Below are 16803 nucleotides of genomic sequence, written 5' to 3'. Positions count from 1 at the left end.
GTGGGTGCGAAAGGAAAGGCTCCGACGTTCCATCCGCACTTTAATGGAGCGGAAGGCCAGTGGGTAATTCGCAGAAGCTGAACGCAGAGCAAAATGCTCTGCCAAGCGGTTGGCAATTACGTCGGAGTCAGTACAAACTGCTCCATTCAGTGAGAGCGCAGGGACGCTGACAGGGGTCCGATAGCCATAGAGGCGTCTAATCTTTCCCAGGCCTGCGATGGAGTGACATGGAGGCCAACGGTGGACACACGCCGCTCCCAGCACTCCTGCTTGCGTTGGCGGATAAGGCGGCGGGCCCGCGCACGCAGCTGTCTGAAGGCGATGAGGTGTTCTATGGAGGGATGTCGCTTGTGATGCTGGAGCGCCCGCCGGCGATCTTTAATCGCTTCAGCGATCTCAGGCGACCACGAAGGCACAGTCCTCCACCGAGGGGACCCAGAAGAACGGGGAATGGCAGATACTGCGGCAGTAACGATGCCGGTGGTGACCGAGTGCACCACCGCATCAATGCCGTCATTATAAAGAGGCTGCCTTATTCATAGCCCATCTGCTAGGGCGCCCAGAAGAGTGAGGCTGTGGCAGTGACAGAAAGATCGGAAAGTGGTCACTACCACACAGGTCGTCATGCACACGCCATTGGACAGAAGGTAAGAGGCTAGGGCTGCAGATCGAAAGGTCGATGGCGGAGTACGTGCCATGCGCCACACTAAAATGTGTGAAGACACCATCATTTTAAATGGAAATATCGAGCTGTGCCAATACATGCTCAAGGGTGGAGCCTCGACCTGTCGCCACTGACCCACCCCACAGAGGGTTATGGGCGTTGAAGTCGCCCAGTAACAAGAAAGGTGGCGGCAATTGGGCTATCAGCGCAGCCAGGACATGCTGCGCGACATCACCATCTGGTTGAAGGTAAAGACTGCAGGCGGTAACAGCCTGTGGCGTCCACACCCGAACAGCGACAGCCTCTAAAGGTGTTTGTAGAGGGACAGACTCGCTGTGAAGAGAGTGAAGGACATAGATGCAGACGCCACCAGACACCCTTTCATTAGCTGCCCGGTTCTTATAATAACCCCGATAACCACGGAGGGCGGAGGTTCGTAATGCTGGAAACCAAGTTTCCTGAAGAGCAATGCATAAGAAAAGGTGAACGCTGATAAGTTGTCGGAGCTCAGCTAGATGTTGGAAAAAACCGCTGCAGTTCCACTGGAGTATGATATTCTCCATGGCTAAGAAAGGCTTGAAGGGACTTGGAAGGCAGATTACGCCGCTGGGTCACCTGCTGCCTCCGATTGAGCACCTGTGCTAGTGCTATCCATGGTGTCTGAGGGACCGGCGAGACTGAGGTCCTCAGCGGACGCCAGAATCTCCACCTCGTCCCCAGACGCAGAGCAGGAAGGTTGCGGTGGGGTGGGTGCCACCGCAAGTTCCCTGGGCTTAGAGCTCTTCTTCTTGGATTTCTCACGCTGCTCCTTGTATTTTTCCCTGGCTGGGAGTGCTTCACCGATTGATTCTCCGGGACGGAGGAAGATCGCGAAGCCCTACGACCAGCTGATTGTGGGCACTTACGCCACTGTCGGTCGTCAGCCTTCCCGCTTGTGGAAACCTGGGAAGGGAGGGACCCAACGGATCCCTTGCGAGCGTGAGAAGCCGAATAAGTTGGACACTTCTCCGGCTTAGAAGCGGGGACGGACGTCCCCGATGGGTGGGATGGTGTTGCTCCTGAGCTAGGTGGCGCAGGAGCATCCCAGTGGGTAGAGCCCCCCACTGGCAAGGCGGCAGGAGGAGTTGTACTACTCGTCGATCCGGCCGGAATTCGCGAAACTGATGGGGCTAGCACAGGTGTTGTAGCAGCGGCGTAGGAAGATGTCATTCTCACAGGATGTAGTCGGTCGTATTTCCTTTTGGCCTCAGTCGGTCCAGGGTCTTATATTCCATGATTTTGCGGTCTTTCTGGAAGATTCTGCAGTCTGGCGAGCAAGGTGAATGATGCTCTCCGCAGTTGACACAGATGGGAGGCGGGGCACATGGAGTATTGGGATGTGATAGGCGTCCGCAATCTCGACATGTGAGGCTGGAAGTGCAGTGGGAAGACATATGGCCGAACTTCCAGCACTTAAAGCACCGCATCGGGGGAGGGATACAGGGCTTGACGCCACATCGGTAGAGCATCACCTTGACCTTCTCCGGTAATGCATCACCCTCGAAGGCCAAGATGAAGGCACCGGTAGCAATCTGATTTCCCTTCGGACCCCGACGAACGCGCCGGACGAAATGTACACCTCAGCGCTCTAAATTGGTGCGCAGCTCGTCATCAGACCGCAAAAAAAGGTCCTTGTGGTAAATAACTCCCTGGACGATATTTAAACTCTTATGGGGTGTGATCGTAACGGAAACATCCCCCAACTGGTCACAAGCAAGTAACCGTCGTGACTGGGCAGAGGATGCCGTTTGTATCAGGACTGACCCAGAGTGCATTTTGGACAAGCCCTCCACCTCCCCAAACTTGTCCTCCAAATGCTCGACGAAGAACTGAGGCTTTGTGGAGAGAAAAGACTCCCCATCAGCTCTCGTACAAACTAAGAATCGGGGCGAATAACTGCTACTGCCATCCTGAGACTTACTCTCCTCCCACGGCGTGGCCAGGGGGGGGGGAACGTTTTCGGATTGTACTTCTGAGCATTAAATTGAGCCCGAGAACGCTTAGAGACTGCTGGCGGCTGGCCACCAGCGAGAGACGATGTACCACGCTTCATTGCGGGTCATCTGCCCTGATGCCACCTACTCCGACCAAGGGCCCTCCCCACGGGCGCCACCCAGCCTCAACAAGGGCCACCTGGCAGGATGGCCGTTGCCGGGAGTCCCGATACCCCAGGAGGATAGGCATCTACTCCTTGGCATACGTGGGGAGTTAACGGCGCAGGCATCAGTAGAGCGATCCCTGTGTTGTCAGGGGGCTACAACCAAGAGGGTACATGGCGGCCCCACCACAACGGGCTGGCTACCGTGCTGGATGTTAGGTAACATGTGGTCCATGGTCGCCGTCAGTGCAGAAAGAGGCACTGCACAGCGCCAGGTGAAAAGTGCACACAGGAACGTATCCATGCCCAAGAGATGGAGAGCGGGCAGGACTGCAATGCAACGACGAATAAGCTGGCGAAAGGTCTGATCGCAAGATGGACACAATGCACCAAGTAAGGCGCCTTTCCCCAATCGGCTCGCTCTTCAGAAGAATTTTGAGATATGGAGGTCAAACCCGACAGGGGACCATCACATAAGGCCGAAACGTTTGAGACTCCTTTTAGTCGCCTCTTACGACAGGCAGGAATACCGCGGGCCTGTTCTTACCCCCGAACCCGCACGGGGTCCCGAGGCAGGATTCGAACCTGCGACCGTCGCGGTCGCGCGGTTCCAGACTGAAGCGCCTAGAACCGCTCGGCCACAACGGCCGGCAAAGACACCATAAGAATGTCTGTAAGCGGAGAAAGATATTTTAGAATTTATTTTGCTCAGCTCAGCCCGGAGCAGAGGACTGGCTTGCAGGCAACACACACTGCATACGTATGCACACACTGCCATCTCTCAGTGGCATAACCAATACGAAATGAAGACTGGCAACGCCGCGGAGTGTCAGTGAAGTTTTTGTCCCTAACAAAAATCGTACCCCATGATGTGAGCTATCACCACTAAATGTGATGCAAAGACTCTGAAACATCCTTTATGTGAAACAAGTGGACGAAACACTATCGTCGTCGTTCGTCAGTAGCTTCCGAAACGCGAAAAATAATTTGAACAGTTATAGAAAATGCAGTCCGAAAACAAAGGAAGCAGGTTACAGTACACTTGTTCGCCCACTGCTTGAATATTGCTCACCCGTGTGGGATCCGTACGAGATAGGGTTGATAGAAGAGAGAAAGAAGATCCAACGGAGAGCAACGCGCTTTGTTACAGGATCATTTAGTAATCGCGAAAGCGTTACGGAGACGACAGATAAATTCCAGTAGAAGGCTGCAAGAGAGACGCTCAGTACATCGGTACGGGCTTTTGTTGAAGTTTCGAGAACATACCTTTACCGAGGAGGCAAGCAGTATATTGCTCCCTCCTACGTATATCTCACGAAGAGACCATGAGGATAAGATCAGAGAGATTAGAGCCCACACAGAGGCATACCGACAATCTTTCTTTCCACGAACAATACTAGACTGGAATAGAAGGGAGAACCGATAGAGGTACTCAAGGTACCCTCCGCCACACCCCGTCAGGTGGCTTGCGGAGTATGGTTGTAGATGTAGAATAACTGCTTGCAGAAGGGGCAGAAATGGACCAATGCGTTTTTTTGACTTGCTCAAATTGTGAAGCTCTTTCTCTTTAAACACGTTCAATTTTTCTGCAATTGTTATCATTTGTTTCTATATGTACATCACATCTACCGACTTCCGTCCCATTCGGATAATTCCTTCGTGGTGAATCGTTTTTTTTTGTTTTTTTTTTGTCAGAGCGTATTTCGTCGGCCAGCATCAAAAATTCTACACCACGATGCGGAGAAGACATTGCAACTGACTGACAACACCAGGATCAACATATCGATAGTTATATATATTGAAAGAAGCTTTTTTTGAGCGCAGTCTTCTTGGTTGCGGTATTTCAAATATCTTTTGTACATTAGTGGAATGTGATTAAGAAATCACAATGAGGCATTGCAATGGAGGTAACTGAACACACCAACAGAATTGGGCGCTAATGACCATAGAAGTTTTGCGCCCTAAAACCACAAACAGAAAAAAAAAAAAAAAACACCAACAGAAGACAGGCATTTGATACAAACAGAGATGACCATATCAAGACTCTACTACTAGTCTACGGTTAATATCAATGTGTATTTTTCAAATTGTCTTACCGTTGCAGCCTGCAGATGAGATTTATACCTTTTAACATGACATTTTGTGACTCGTAGGAGTCTCTGAAAAATCTTTTCATAGGCTGTAACAGTAACTCGAAGGGACAGGAAAGTTTCGAGAAAACGACAACCACAACTGAGGGTTTCTTTAGCGAAACAACTCGAAATCGGTGATTTGTACGAGATATCACAAAATTTATAATTTTGCTACATGAAAATAAATCTGATAGTTACTGATTGTTTTAATTGCATTTTGACTTACAATCTCAAGGCTGAGGTACGTGTATAGTCTTAAAATAACAGTTCACTTCCTGCGTATTGAACATTGATTTGGCTACGAACATGGGATCGAAACTGGCTAAATGTAACACCAGAGTCCTCCCCGATAGCTAAATGGTCAGTGCGACAGAATGCCGTGCAAAGGGGCCCGGTTTCGATTCCCAGCTGGGTCGGAGATTTTCTAAGCTCAGGGACTAGGTGTTGTGTTGTAATCATCATCTTCTGATCCACATCGCCGCGCAAGTCGCCGAAATGGCGTCAACTAAAAAGACTTGCACCAGGCGACTGGTCTTCCCGACGGGAGGCCTTACCCACACGACATTTCCATTTCCAACACCAGATTTTGCGAAACCAACAACGAGTTGTGGAAAAACATCACCAAATGTGTAAACACAAAATTTTGCAAAAATAACAGCGAATTTAACAAAAAATAATATAGAATTTGGAAAAGGACCAAATTTTGAAAACACATAATTTGGCCAAAAATAACACCAGATTGGGAATAACACTGAATTTGTAAAATGCAACACTGAATTTGGCAAAAATTACACCGAATTCAGCAAAAACAATCCCGAATTTGGCAAAAACAACGCAGTATAGTGCAAAAACACAGAATATGGCAAAAAACACAGAATATGGCAAAAAACACAGAATATGGCAAAAAACACAGAATATGGCAAAAAACACAGAATATGGCAAAAAACACAGAATATGGCAAAAAACACAGAATATGGCAAAAAACACAGAATATGGCAAAAAAAACAGAATATGGCAAAAAACACAGAATATGGCAAAAAACACAGAATATGGCAAAAAACACAGAATATGGCAAAAAACACAGAATATGGCAAAAAACACAGAATATGGCAAAAAACACAGAATATGGCAAAAAACACAGAATATGGCAAAAAACACAGAATATGGCAAAAAACAGAATATGGCAAAAAACACAGAATATGGCAAAAAACACAGAATATGGCAAAAAACACAGAATATGGCAAAAAACACAGACTATGGCAAAAAACACAGACTATGGCAAAAAACACAGACTATGGCAAAAAACACAGAATATTGTAAGAAAACAAGCCCATATGTGGCAAAAAATATCGAACTTGGAAGAAGACTGAATTTGGCATGAAAGTAATAGCCAATTCGGAGGAAATAATTGAACATTTCAAAAAACCGGACCCAATTTTCAAAAAGTGCCACTGAATTTGGCAAAAATAGCACCAAATATGGCAAAATGGATCAAATGGCTAGGAGCACTATGGGACGTAACATCTGAGGTCATCAGTCCCCTAGAAGTTAGAACCACTTAAACCTAACTAACCTAAGGACATCACGGACATCCATGCCCGAGGCAGGATTCGAACTTGCGTACGTAGCGGTCGCGCGTTTCCAGACTGAAGCGCCTAGAACCGCTCGGCCACACAGAAATCACTGAAATCACTGAATTTGGAAAATTGTAGCTCAGAATTTCACGAACAACAACACTGAATTTGGAAAAAAAAACACCAAATTCGGAAAAAAAACACTTTCTTTGGCAAAAAAATTACCGAATAATGCAAAAATATATCACGGAAACAGTCAAGAAATCTATGAATGTAGGTAAAAAGTAACAATGAATTTGTCCAAAAACATCAATGAATATGGCAAAAAAGTATCACTGAAAGTGCCAAAAGTGATATCGAATTCTTGAAAAAAATAAAACCAAATTTGGTAAAAGATAAGAGTGAATTTGGCAGAAAATAACACCGATTATGGCCATAAGAATCAAACGATTTTTTCCTTTCCTTAGTTCGGAGATGAAGATAGGGATAGAGCAGCGTGTGGAGGTGCACGAAACCAGTATTCGGACTGACGATCGTAACAGTGAGTGACGAGACAGACAGACAGATGGCGACGCGCCGCCGCACTCACCTTCTCTGCGTAGCCGTCGGCGGTGGCGCCGAACGCCTTGGGCAGGTGCGGCGACGAGGGCGAGGTGGCGGCGTCGGCGGGCGCGGGCGGCGGCGGCTGCGAGCGCGCCAGCAGCTGCGCGACGAGCGCGCGCACGAAGTTGGCGGGCGCCAGCGTCGCCTCGTCGGCCGCCTGGCAGAAGTGGAAGGCGAGCAGCCGGCGCCGCAGCGCGCGCTGCTGACGCCCGGAGGGGCCCGCGCGCGGCCACACCAGCTCCCGGCACAGCGCCGTCTTGCCCGTGCCCGGACCTGCGCACCCAGCACACACGCCGCTGCTTCACCTCGCACGAACGCTGCCGCTTTAAGGCGCGAGGCCCGTTGTAGTTGAGGCGCGTATAGCACGTGTGAAGTGACACCATATTACGATGCGTTGCACGCGTTCAACTCGTGCGGTGCGGTGCGGTCCTGCACATATTGAGACACGTACGAGGAGTGTGTCCTTCAGGCGGAGACACGCGCACATGCCAGAAGCTAGTTACTCGCTTAAGGCTTGCCAAACTGAGAACGTGTGATTCGCGAATAAATTGTGCTTATCAAGTTACAATTGGGTTCCGAGGAGGAGGGGATTAGTGTTTTACGTCCCGTCGACAACGAGGTATTAGAGACGGAGCACAAGCTTGGGTGAGGGAAGGACGGGGAAGGAAATCGACCGTGCCCTTTCAAAGGAACAATCCCGACACTTGCCTGAAGAGATTTAGGAAAATCACGGAAAACCTAAATCAGGATGGCAGGAGATGGGATTGAACCGTCGTCCTCCCGAATTCGAGTCCAGTGTGCTAACCACTGTCTGGGTTCCGAATCTGTTTCAGAAATTAATACTGAAAATGAAGTGTTGCTTTATTCAATAACGAATTAAAATTCAAATCACCATATACACTGAAGAGGCAACGGCCTTGCCGCAGTGGAGACACCGGTTCCCGTCAGATCACCGAAGTTAAGCGCTATCGGGCGTGGCCGGCACTTGGATGGGTGACCATCCGAGCCGCCATGCGCTGTTGCCATTTTTCGTGGTGCACTCAGCCTCGTCATGCCAAGTGAGGCGTTACTCGACCGAATAGCAGTGGCTCCGGTCAAAGAAAACCATCATAACGTCCGGGAGTGCGGTGTGCCCCTCTTTTCTGCATCCTCATCTACGGATGACACGGATGGTCCCGATGGGCCACTTGTAGCCTGAAGACGGAGTGCTTATATACACTGAAGAGCCAAAGAAACTGGTACACCTGCCTAATATCGTGCAGAGGCCCCGTGAACACGCAGAAGTGCCGCAACACGACTTGGCATGGATTTGTCTAATGTCTGAAGTGGGCCTGGAAGGAATCGCCACCACTAATCCTGCAGGGCTGTCCATAAGTCCGTAAGAGTACGAGGGGGTGGAGATCTCTTCTGAACAGCCCGTTGCAAGACATCTCTCAGATATGCTCAATAATGTCCATGTCTGGGGAGTTTGGTGGTCAGGGGAAGTGTTTAAACTCAGAGTAGTGTTCCTGGAGCCACTCTGTAGCAACTGGATGTGTGGGGTGTCGCATTGTCCTGATGGAATTGCCCGTCGGAATGCACAATGGACATTAATGGATGCAGGTGATCAGAGAGAATGCTTACCTACGTGTCACCTGTCAGAGTCGTATGTAGACGTATCAGGAGTCCCTTATCACTCCAACTGCACACGCCCCGCACCTTTACAGAGCCTCCATCAGCTTGAACAGTTCCGTGTTGACATGCTGGATCCATTAGGTTGTCTCCATACACGTACTCGCCCATCCGCTCGAGACAATTTGAAACGAGACTCGTCCGACCGGGTAACGTGATTCAAATCATCAATATTCCAACATCGGTGTTGACGGGCTCTAGCGAGGCGTAAACCTTTGTGTCGTGCATTCATCAAGGGTAAACGAGTGGGCCTTCGGCTCCGAAAGCCCACGTCGATGACGTTTCGTTGAATGTTTCCCACACTGACACTCGTTGATGGCCCAACATTGAAATCTGCAGCAATTTGCGTAAGGATTGCACTTCTGTTCCGTTGAACGATTCTCTTCAGTCGTCGTTGGTCCCGTTCTTGCAGGATGTTTTTCCAGCCGCAGCGATGTCGCAGATTTTATGTTTCACCGGATTCCTGATATTCACGATACACTCGTGAAATGGTCGTTCCGGAAAATCTCCACTTCATCGCTACCTCGAAGATGCTATGTCCCGCCGCTCGTACGCCGACTATAACACGAAGTCCAAACTCGCTTAAATCTTGATAACCTGCCACTGTAGCAGCAGTAACCGATCTAACAACCTGCGCCAGACACTTGTCTTATATAGGGGTTGCCGACCGCAGCGCCGTATTCTGCATGTTTACATATCTCTGTATTTGAATACGCAAGCCTGTACCAGTTTCTCTGTCGCTTCAGTGGAATTATACAGATCCTTTCAAAAAGAATATACACGTTACAAAGTAGTATGTGTTCAAAACTATGGATAGCTGCACCTCGACTTGGTTACTGGAGGAACGAATACATTCTCTATTTTATATTCATTCGCGCTAGATGTAGGGTGTCTTCTGTTTGCATGATTACCGTCACATGTTGCAAAATGACTACTCCATAGCAGACATCATGTTGTATTCTCGAGTTTGCGAAGTGTAATTCCGTGATTACAGTGCAAACACGATTCGGGTTCAAGTAGCAAACTGATCCTTCAAATGGATGGAATTCGCAGGTGTTATCGACAGTTTGTAGACACACAGCATATGTATGTAAAGGAAACAGTTCTCGTCGCCCTTTTGTTTCCGACGCAAATGTGGCACGAGTTCAAACCGCTTTTCAACATCTTCCTATAAAATCTACTCGTCCTGCTAGTCGGGAGTTACAACTGTCAGCAACAACAATTTGGCATGTTCTGAGACGTCGGCAGGTTTTGAAGCTGTACAAGTTACAGATGCTGCAGGCTCTACGTCATGACGACAAATTCAAAAGTGTGGCATTTTCTGACAAGCTTCAGAATGCTACTGACAATGGTAACACTTTTGTGCAATGCATCTTGCTCACTGATGATGCGCCTTTCTGTCCGCCTCGACAGCTGAGCGGTCAGCGCGACGGAATGCCATGCATAGGGGGCCCGGACTCGATTCCCGGCTGGGTCGGAGATTTTCTCCGCTCAGGGACTGGGTGTTGTGTTCCCTTCACTATCATTTCATCCCCATCGACACGCAAGTCGCCGAAGTGGCGTCATTTAAAATACTTGCACCAGGCTTCCGGCCTACGGGAGGCCCTAGCCACACGACATTTCATTCCATGCGACTTTCGACCTTAGAGGGAAAGTAAACACAACGTTCGAATTGGGAGCGTACAGTACCCACATGCACACACTGAACATGAATGAGGTTCATCCACCGTCAATGTGTTTTATACGATATCTCACTGATCTGTTTACGGTCCATTCTCCTTTGATGGGAGAACCATTAACGGTCAGATCTATGTTGCTATGTTACAAAAGTGGTTGTTTCCGAGGCTGACCGAGGACATATTCATTTTTCAAAAAGACGTATACCCCTGACGCGAGTCCTCAAGTCCATGAATATCTGAATGAAGCCCTACCGAGCCCTTCGGTTCGTCGTCAAAACGTCAACGACTTAGCACGCTTCATCTGGCCTCCACGGTCACCTGATTTGACGATCTGTGACTTCGTCCTGTGGGGTCCATTAAGGATAAAGTTTACGCACCAAAACTACCACAGCATCTACAGCAGTTCAAGAACCGGGTCCGTACTACCGTAACGTCAGTGACTATGGACACGCTTACCCGAGTATCGGAGGTATTCGAGTATTGAAGTGATACTGTTCGTGTCGCCGGTGGAGGACATATTGAAGATCTGTAATCTAAACTTGAGAGATTCATAAATACATGTCCCAAGTTTCATAGTTGCACGTCTTACAGTTTAATAACTATATGCGTTCGAAATAGGCACTGCATATTCTTTTTTGAAACACCCTGTATTTTGTCTGAAAGGAAAGGCTGTGGACGATTTCAAACTACGGCGAAAATGAGTAATGCTGATTTTACAAATTACTTCAGAAAGAGTAGAAAGCACTTCCCCGAATTATATGGCATCATACAGCACGCCATTGACTCAAATGAATGTAACGCACCGGAGCCGATTGCAACTGAACAAAAACTGAGTATATTTGAGGCAGGTGATGGACACTGACATTGATTCTTTTCTTGAGATCTGAAGACACTGTGGAGGCAGCAGATACAATCCCAGTGGCTAATGGTTCACCAGTAATTGGACTGTGCACAGTTCTTGACAAAATAAAAACAAAACTCAAAACTATATGAGCCGTGCTGCGGATCGCGTTGGTTGGCATCGTTTAGTTGGTATGGTTACGGTTGTCTTCTTCTTCTTCTTCTTCTTATGTTCATTGGCGCCACTCCGTTTGCAAGCGTTGTCTGTCCGCTAGTGGCAGCAGCGGCGGTTATCGATATCTAGTGACGGTCGTACTATCTTTGGGGCGACGTTGTGGTGTTTCCGTCTCGTGAGAATAGGCAGTTCGGTTGATGACGGACGAGCAGCCAGGTCCGCGAAGCACGCGAACACGCCGGGACCACTGGCGGCATTCATGCACTGCCGGATGGAAGGGCTGTAGTCACGAGGGGCACAACCTCATTGTCAACCAGAGTTGATCGGGCCTTAATTCAAGTAGTCAAACCCCCACCATTTTGAGATCTCGCTATTTGCTTGCGTGTTGCTGCTCGCAGTGTCACCGAGACGAAGAGCAGCGAGTGGAGCGTCTGGGAAAGGCGAACCCAATTAGTCTTCCTCCACTTCTTATTATGAATTGTTGCATTCTGTATGTTATTATTTGTGAAGTTCAACTAGTATTTTTCCTGCCTTGTGGCCACTAACACTACAGATACATGCCCTGGAGCTAAGTGTATGTTACGGCAGTGTACTTTTCCTCGCCTTGCCACTGCTGTCCGGTAAGGCGTGTAGTTCGACAGCTTCCTTAATTTGTGGGCTGGGGGTGCTTTTTTCCCCTACTCTGGTAGTAGTGGTTCCTTTCTGCTTCTGGACGCTCTAAAGACTGGAGTCTTAAGACGTAGTGCTGACTGCCGGTTCCGACTTTGGTGTGTTATTCCATCGTTGCATTGGTCATCGCACGTTAGGTAGATTCGGCAAATGATTATTGGTCATCCAGAATGAGATTTTCGCTCTGCAGCGGAATGTGCAGTGATATGAAACTTCCTGGCAGATTAAAAATGTGTGCCGGACCGAGACTCAAACTCGGGACCTTTGCCTTTCGCGGGAAAGTGCTCTAGCATCTTCACAGAAGCTCTTCTCTTCGCAGAAGGTAGGAGACGAGGTACTGGGAGAATTGAAGCAGTGAGGACAGGTCGTGAGTCGTGCTTGGGTAGCTCAGTTGGTAGAGCACTTGCCCGCGAAAGGCAAAGGTACTTGCCCACGAAAGGCAAAGGTCCCGAGTTCGAGTCTCGGTCGGGCACACAGTTCTAATCTGCCAGGAAGTTTCATATCAGCGCACACTCCGCTGCAGAGTGAAAATATCATTCTGGAAACATCCCCCAGGCTGTGGCTAAGCCATGTCTCTGCAGTATCCGTTCTTTCAGGAGTGCTAGTTCTACAAGGTTCGCAGGAGAGCTTCTGTAAAGTTTGGAAGGTAGGAGACGAGATACTGGCAGAAGTAAAGCTGCGAGTACCGGGCGTGAGTCGTGCTTCGGCAGCTCAGATGGTAGAGCACTTGCCCGCGAAAGGCAAAGGTCCCCAGTTTGAGTCTCGGTCCGGCACACAGTTTTAATCTGGCAGGAAGTTTCATTATGGGTCATGCGTTTAAATTGCCACTAGTCTGAGTTAGCATCTCGTGAAGTGAATGCAACTCTTGGCTGCCTGTCTCATTGCTTGTGAAGTTTTGACGGACTTTCCCAGGTCGATCCTTGGAGCAACGTCTGCGGACCCCCTCCTCCCCCCCCCCCCTTTTCACACTTGGCTTGGTTAGATTTGATGATTGTTTAAAATATATATATATATATATATATATATATATATATATATATATATATATTTTAAAGACTGTAATTTCAAGTTTGAAGATGTTTAACTGGTTCTTAAGAGGATTGCTGGTCAGGCCTTCAGGAATGAAACAGTTTTAAATTATCACTATTGGGGCCTTCAGCCGAGAAATAATTGATTTTGTTGTCATTAAGGCCTTCAGCTATGGAACACTTATTAATATATTGTTACCTTTTATCTGTTGTTGTTTCCAAATAAAGTGTATGTCCTGTCTTCCTTGGTACCAAGTCTCACTATATGTATGTAAATAACTGAAAAGTATAATGTACTAATGAAAAAAGATCGGCAGCTACAGTGGCGAAAACGAAATGCTACTCAGTGAGAGTGAAGTTCAGAAATAGTGCAGTATTTTTCGCACGGCCAATACTGCCGTTGCTCATATGCACTGTGCCGAAGGGAGGGCGATGGGGGAGGACCGCTTTGCCGCTCCCCGCTTCACCTGTCGCGCGGCGCGACAAACTGTGCCACAACCACACCACCACGCGATACGGCACAGCCGCGAGTCGCGCCACTGAAGTGTCGCGGACCAATCTGAGCGGTCCCACTTCAACCAGTTAAGTAACAAAAATGCGCGTTGCCCTGTGCCGCGCCACACACGCTATGCGCGTCTCAGTTTGCGTCTTGGGAAATGGACTACCGGCCTCTATTCAGCAGCAAAGGGTCCCGTGTAATTCTAAAAGGACAGTTACTAAAATTAGAAGGAAGGTCAGCGTTGGCCGTAATTTTGATCGTTTCATAGCTTCTGTTACTGCTAATAACTAGACACCAGTGCCTACGAGCCTTAATTTGTACGCTAAAGCACTGAAGGTGATCATTATGTGATCGAAAATCGATTTTGCTGTTAATAAATCATTAAAATTACGACCGACGCTGACCTTCCTTCTAATTTTACGTATCATATTGTCGTTGAGTATACAGCACTCTATTGAGTCGCCAATCAAGGACAGTTACTGTTTACAGTATATACACTATCAGATCAAAAGTATGCGGACACCTATTAGTGAGCATTAACATGCGGTGTGTGCACCCTTCGCCTACATAATAGCTTGAACTCTGCTGGGGACACTTTCAGTCCGGTGTCTCAATGTCTGTGGAGGAATGGCAGCCCATTCTTCCTCAGGAGCCGAAACTAGGAAAAAATGGTGACTTGGGACGCTGTGGCCTGGAGCGAAGTCGATGTTCTAAGTGAAAAGTGTTCCATTGTACTCATATCGGGACTCGGGACTGGAGAGTCCATTTCAAGAATATTGTTGTCCACAAACCATTGCCTCACAGATGCTGCTTTATGACAGGGTGCATTGTCATCCTGATACAACCAGTCACCGTCTCCGAACTGTTCCTCTATTTATATGAAGATAGCATCTGTTCTTTCAGAGATGGTCGAAAGAACAGATACCATCGGTGACCGTGCAGCTCGTTAGAATGAAATTACAATTAAATCAATACAATGAAACGAATACCCTTAGCTGCATACAGGCGTTGATATACAGATACCCCATCTTGCATATATACATAGTTAAGGCTCACCGGCCATTTGACCATCTTCTGTGCGGATGCACAAACAGTGCCAGAACTCTTACGGGAATCGGTAAAGCCGCGAGTAATGAGTGTAATGGGCAGGGGCACTACGAATATAGTGCGGGACAGTAAGTTGGGAAAGTGGATCTCACGGGAAGCGTGCCAGAGATAAGTCCCTGCAGTCGCACTATCCTCTGTGTCCTCGGTGGCTCAGATGGATAGAGCTTCTGCCATGTAAGCTGGAGATCCCAGGTTTGAGCCCCCATTGACGTATATCAACGCCTGTATGCATCTAAGGGTATTCATTTCATTGTATTAATTTTAACTGTAATTTTGTTCTTCGATTGTGCGCAGAACACAATGTTGTTAAACGTGTTCATATCCTTCGCCATTTAAGCATTTCTTGATCGCAATAAGAGAACTACGCCCTAACCACGAGAAACACCCCCACGCCACAAAACTACCGCCCCGCCGGCCGGGGTGACCGAGCGGTTATAGGCGCTACAGTCTGGAACCGCGCGACAGCTACGGTCGCAGGTTCGAATCCTGCCTCGGGCATGGATGTGTGTGATGTCCTTAGGTTAGTTAGGTTTAAGTAGTTCTAAGTTCTAGGGGACTGATGACCTGAAGTCCCATAGTGCTCAGAGCCATTTGAACCATTTTGAACTACCGCCCCCGTACTTCAAATGTGGCCAAATAACGTTTTGCAACCATTAGCCAAATCCAAACCCTACCAGTGGATTTGCATAGGGTACAGTGTGATTCATCAATGCAAATCCCTCGTTTCCAGTCATCCTCAGTTTATTAGCGTCGGACTTAAGCGTCGTTTAGCAACCACTACAGAAATTTGTGGCTTTCTGGGAGATACTCGACCATCGTACCCCATTCTTTTTAACTTGTTACGTGCAATCATTGGAGCTGGACTGTCGATGTCACTTTTTAACTCATCTGTGATTCCTTACGCTGATTTCATGCACTTTTTTCAGCCACTCTCCGCAACGCTCGACCGTCCCCTGTCTGTCGGTACCGAGGAGAGTTCAAAAAATAATGCAACACATTTTTTCTCCGCCAGTTTCGGTTGAAAGACTGCGGAAATTGTTATGGCAAATGATGGAATATTCCCACTTCTTACCCTACACTTCCATGAAGTTCCGATAGGTCGCAGCGCTTTACGTAGCCTTCAAAATGACGTCTGTAACGGAGGTGGGTTCCAGGCAGAGAGCTGTCATTCAGTTTCTTTTGGAGGAAAGTCGGAGGGTCGAAAGATATTCATAGTTGCTTACGGAATGTCGATGCAGACCTGGCAGTGAACAAAAGCACGGTGAGTCGCTTGGCGAGGCGACTATCATCATCACAAAAAGTTCACGCAAAACTGTAAAATCTCTCGCGTACTGCCTGGTAGTAGACAGCTGTGGCTCTTGCAGTGCTATCCTGAGGAAACGACTTGAGGGTGTTCGTCATCACGAAAATGCAAACTAACTTCTCCTTCACCGTTACAAAGCAAGCCATCATCCAAGTCTGCGCATCCGAGAGGAGCTCACAAAACTTCACTGGACTGTTCTTCCTCATCCACCCTACAGTCCGGATCTCGCTCCATCTGAATTCCGTCTGTTTGGGCCAACGAGAGATGCACTCCGCTGTAAACTGTAGATGATGGGGACTTTATTTTATTGTTGCAGGACGACGTAGGCTCCGACGTCGACCAGTTGAGTGGTACAATGCGGGCTCACTCACTCACTCTCATCTTATACTGTCCCCTCTTTGGGGAAGCGTGTGGGGGAGTTTGTAGCCTTTCAGGTTTTACTCCTCTGTCTACTTGTGTGTGTGATTTTATCTGTGATTTTTTGGTGTCTGTGAAATGTGATGAATGTTCTGTATGTGTCTGGTACTTGCCTGAGGTTGGCGTGATGTTTGGCAGTATGTGGGAGGGAGCAGGATTAGGGACTGGATATTGGGATTTTCTCTTCGACTTAGTCGTCGAACATCGTCATTGCGCGTTTGCGCTTATCGCTAGGGAGTGGATGAGAACGTTTCCTGATCTGGAAGAGCCCTCATACAAGGCCCTTGCCAGATCTTGGAAACGCT

At 48.1% G+C, this 16803-nt stretch overlaps 1 protein-coding gene and 1 pseudogene across 1 annotated transcript in view; one reads left to right on the top strand and one right to left on the bottom strand.

The window, feature by feature from the left end:
- The window catches only part of LOC124544794 (ankyrin repeat domain-containing protein 50-like), a 371911-nt gene that overhangs the window by 142938 nt on the left and 212170 nt on the right, over positions 1 to 16803 (bottom strand). Inside the window, exon 4 of the mRNA XM_047123476.1 lies at positions 7097 to 7383. Coding sequence (XP_046979432.1) covers positions 7097 to 7383 — 287 coding nt within the window. The remainder of the gene's footprint in view (positions 1 to 7096; positions 7384 to 16803) is intronic.
- On the top strand, positions 8018 to 8135 carry LOC124546092 (annotated as a pseudogene).

Source organism: Schistocerca americana, chromosome 8 (assembly GCF_021461395.2).
Source record: "Schistocerca americana isolate TAMUIC-IGC-003095 chromosome 8, iqSchAmer2.1, whole genome shotgun sequence".
In the NCBI taxonomy this organism is placed as follows: Eukaryota; Metazoa; Arthropoda; class Insecta; order Orthoptera; family Acrididae; genus Schistocerca; species Schistocerca americana.
The sequence above is the reverse complement of the archived record's forward strand: the minus strand, read 5'-3'. Positions and strand labels throughout refer to the sequence as shown.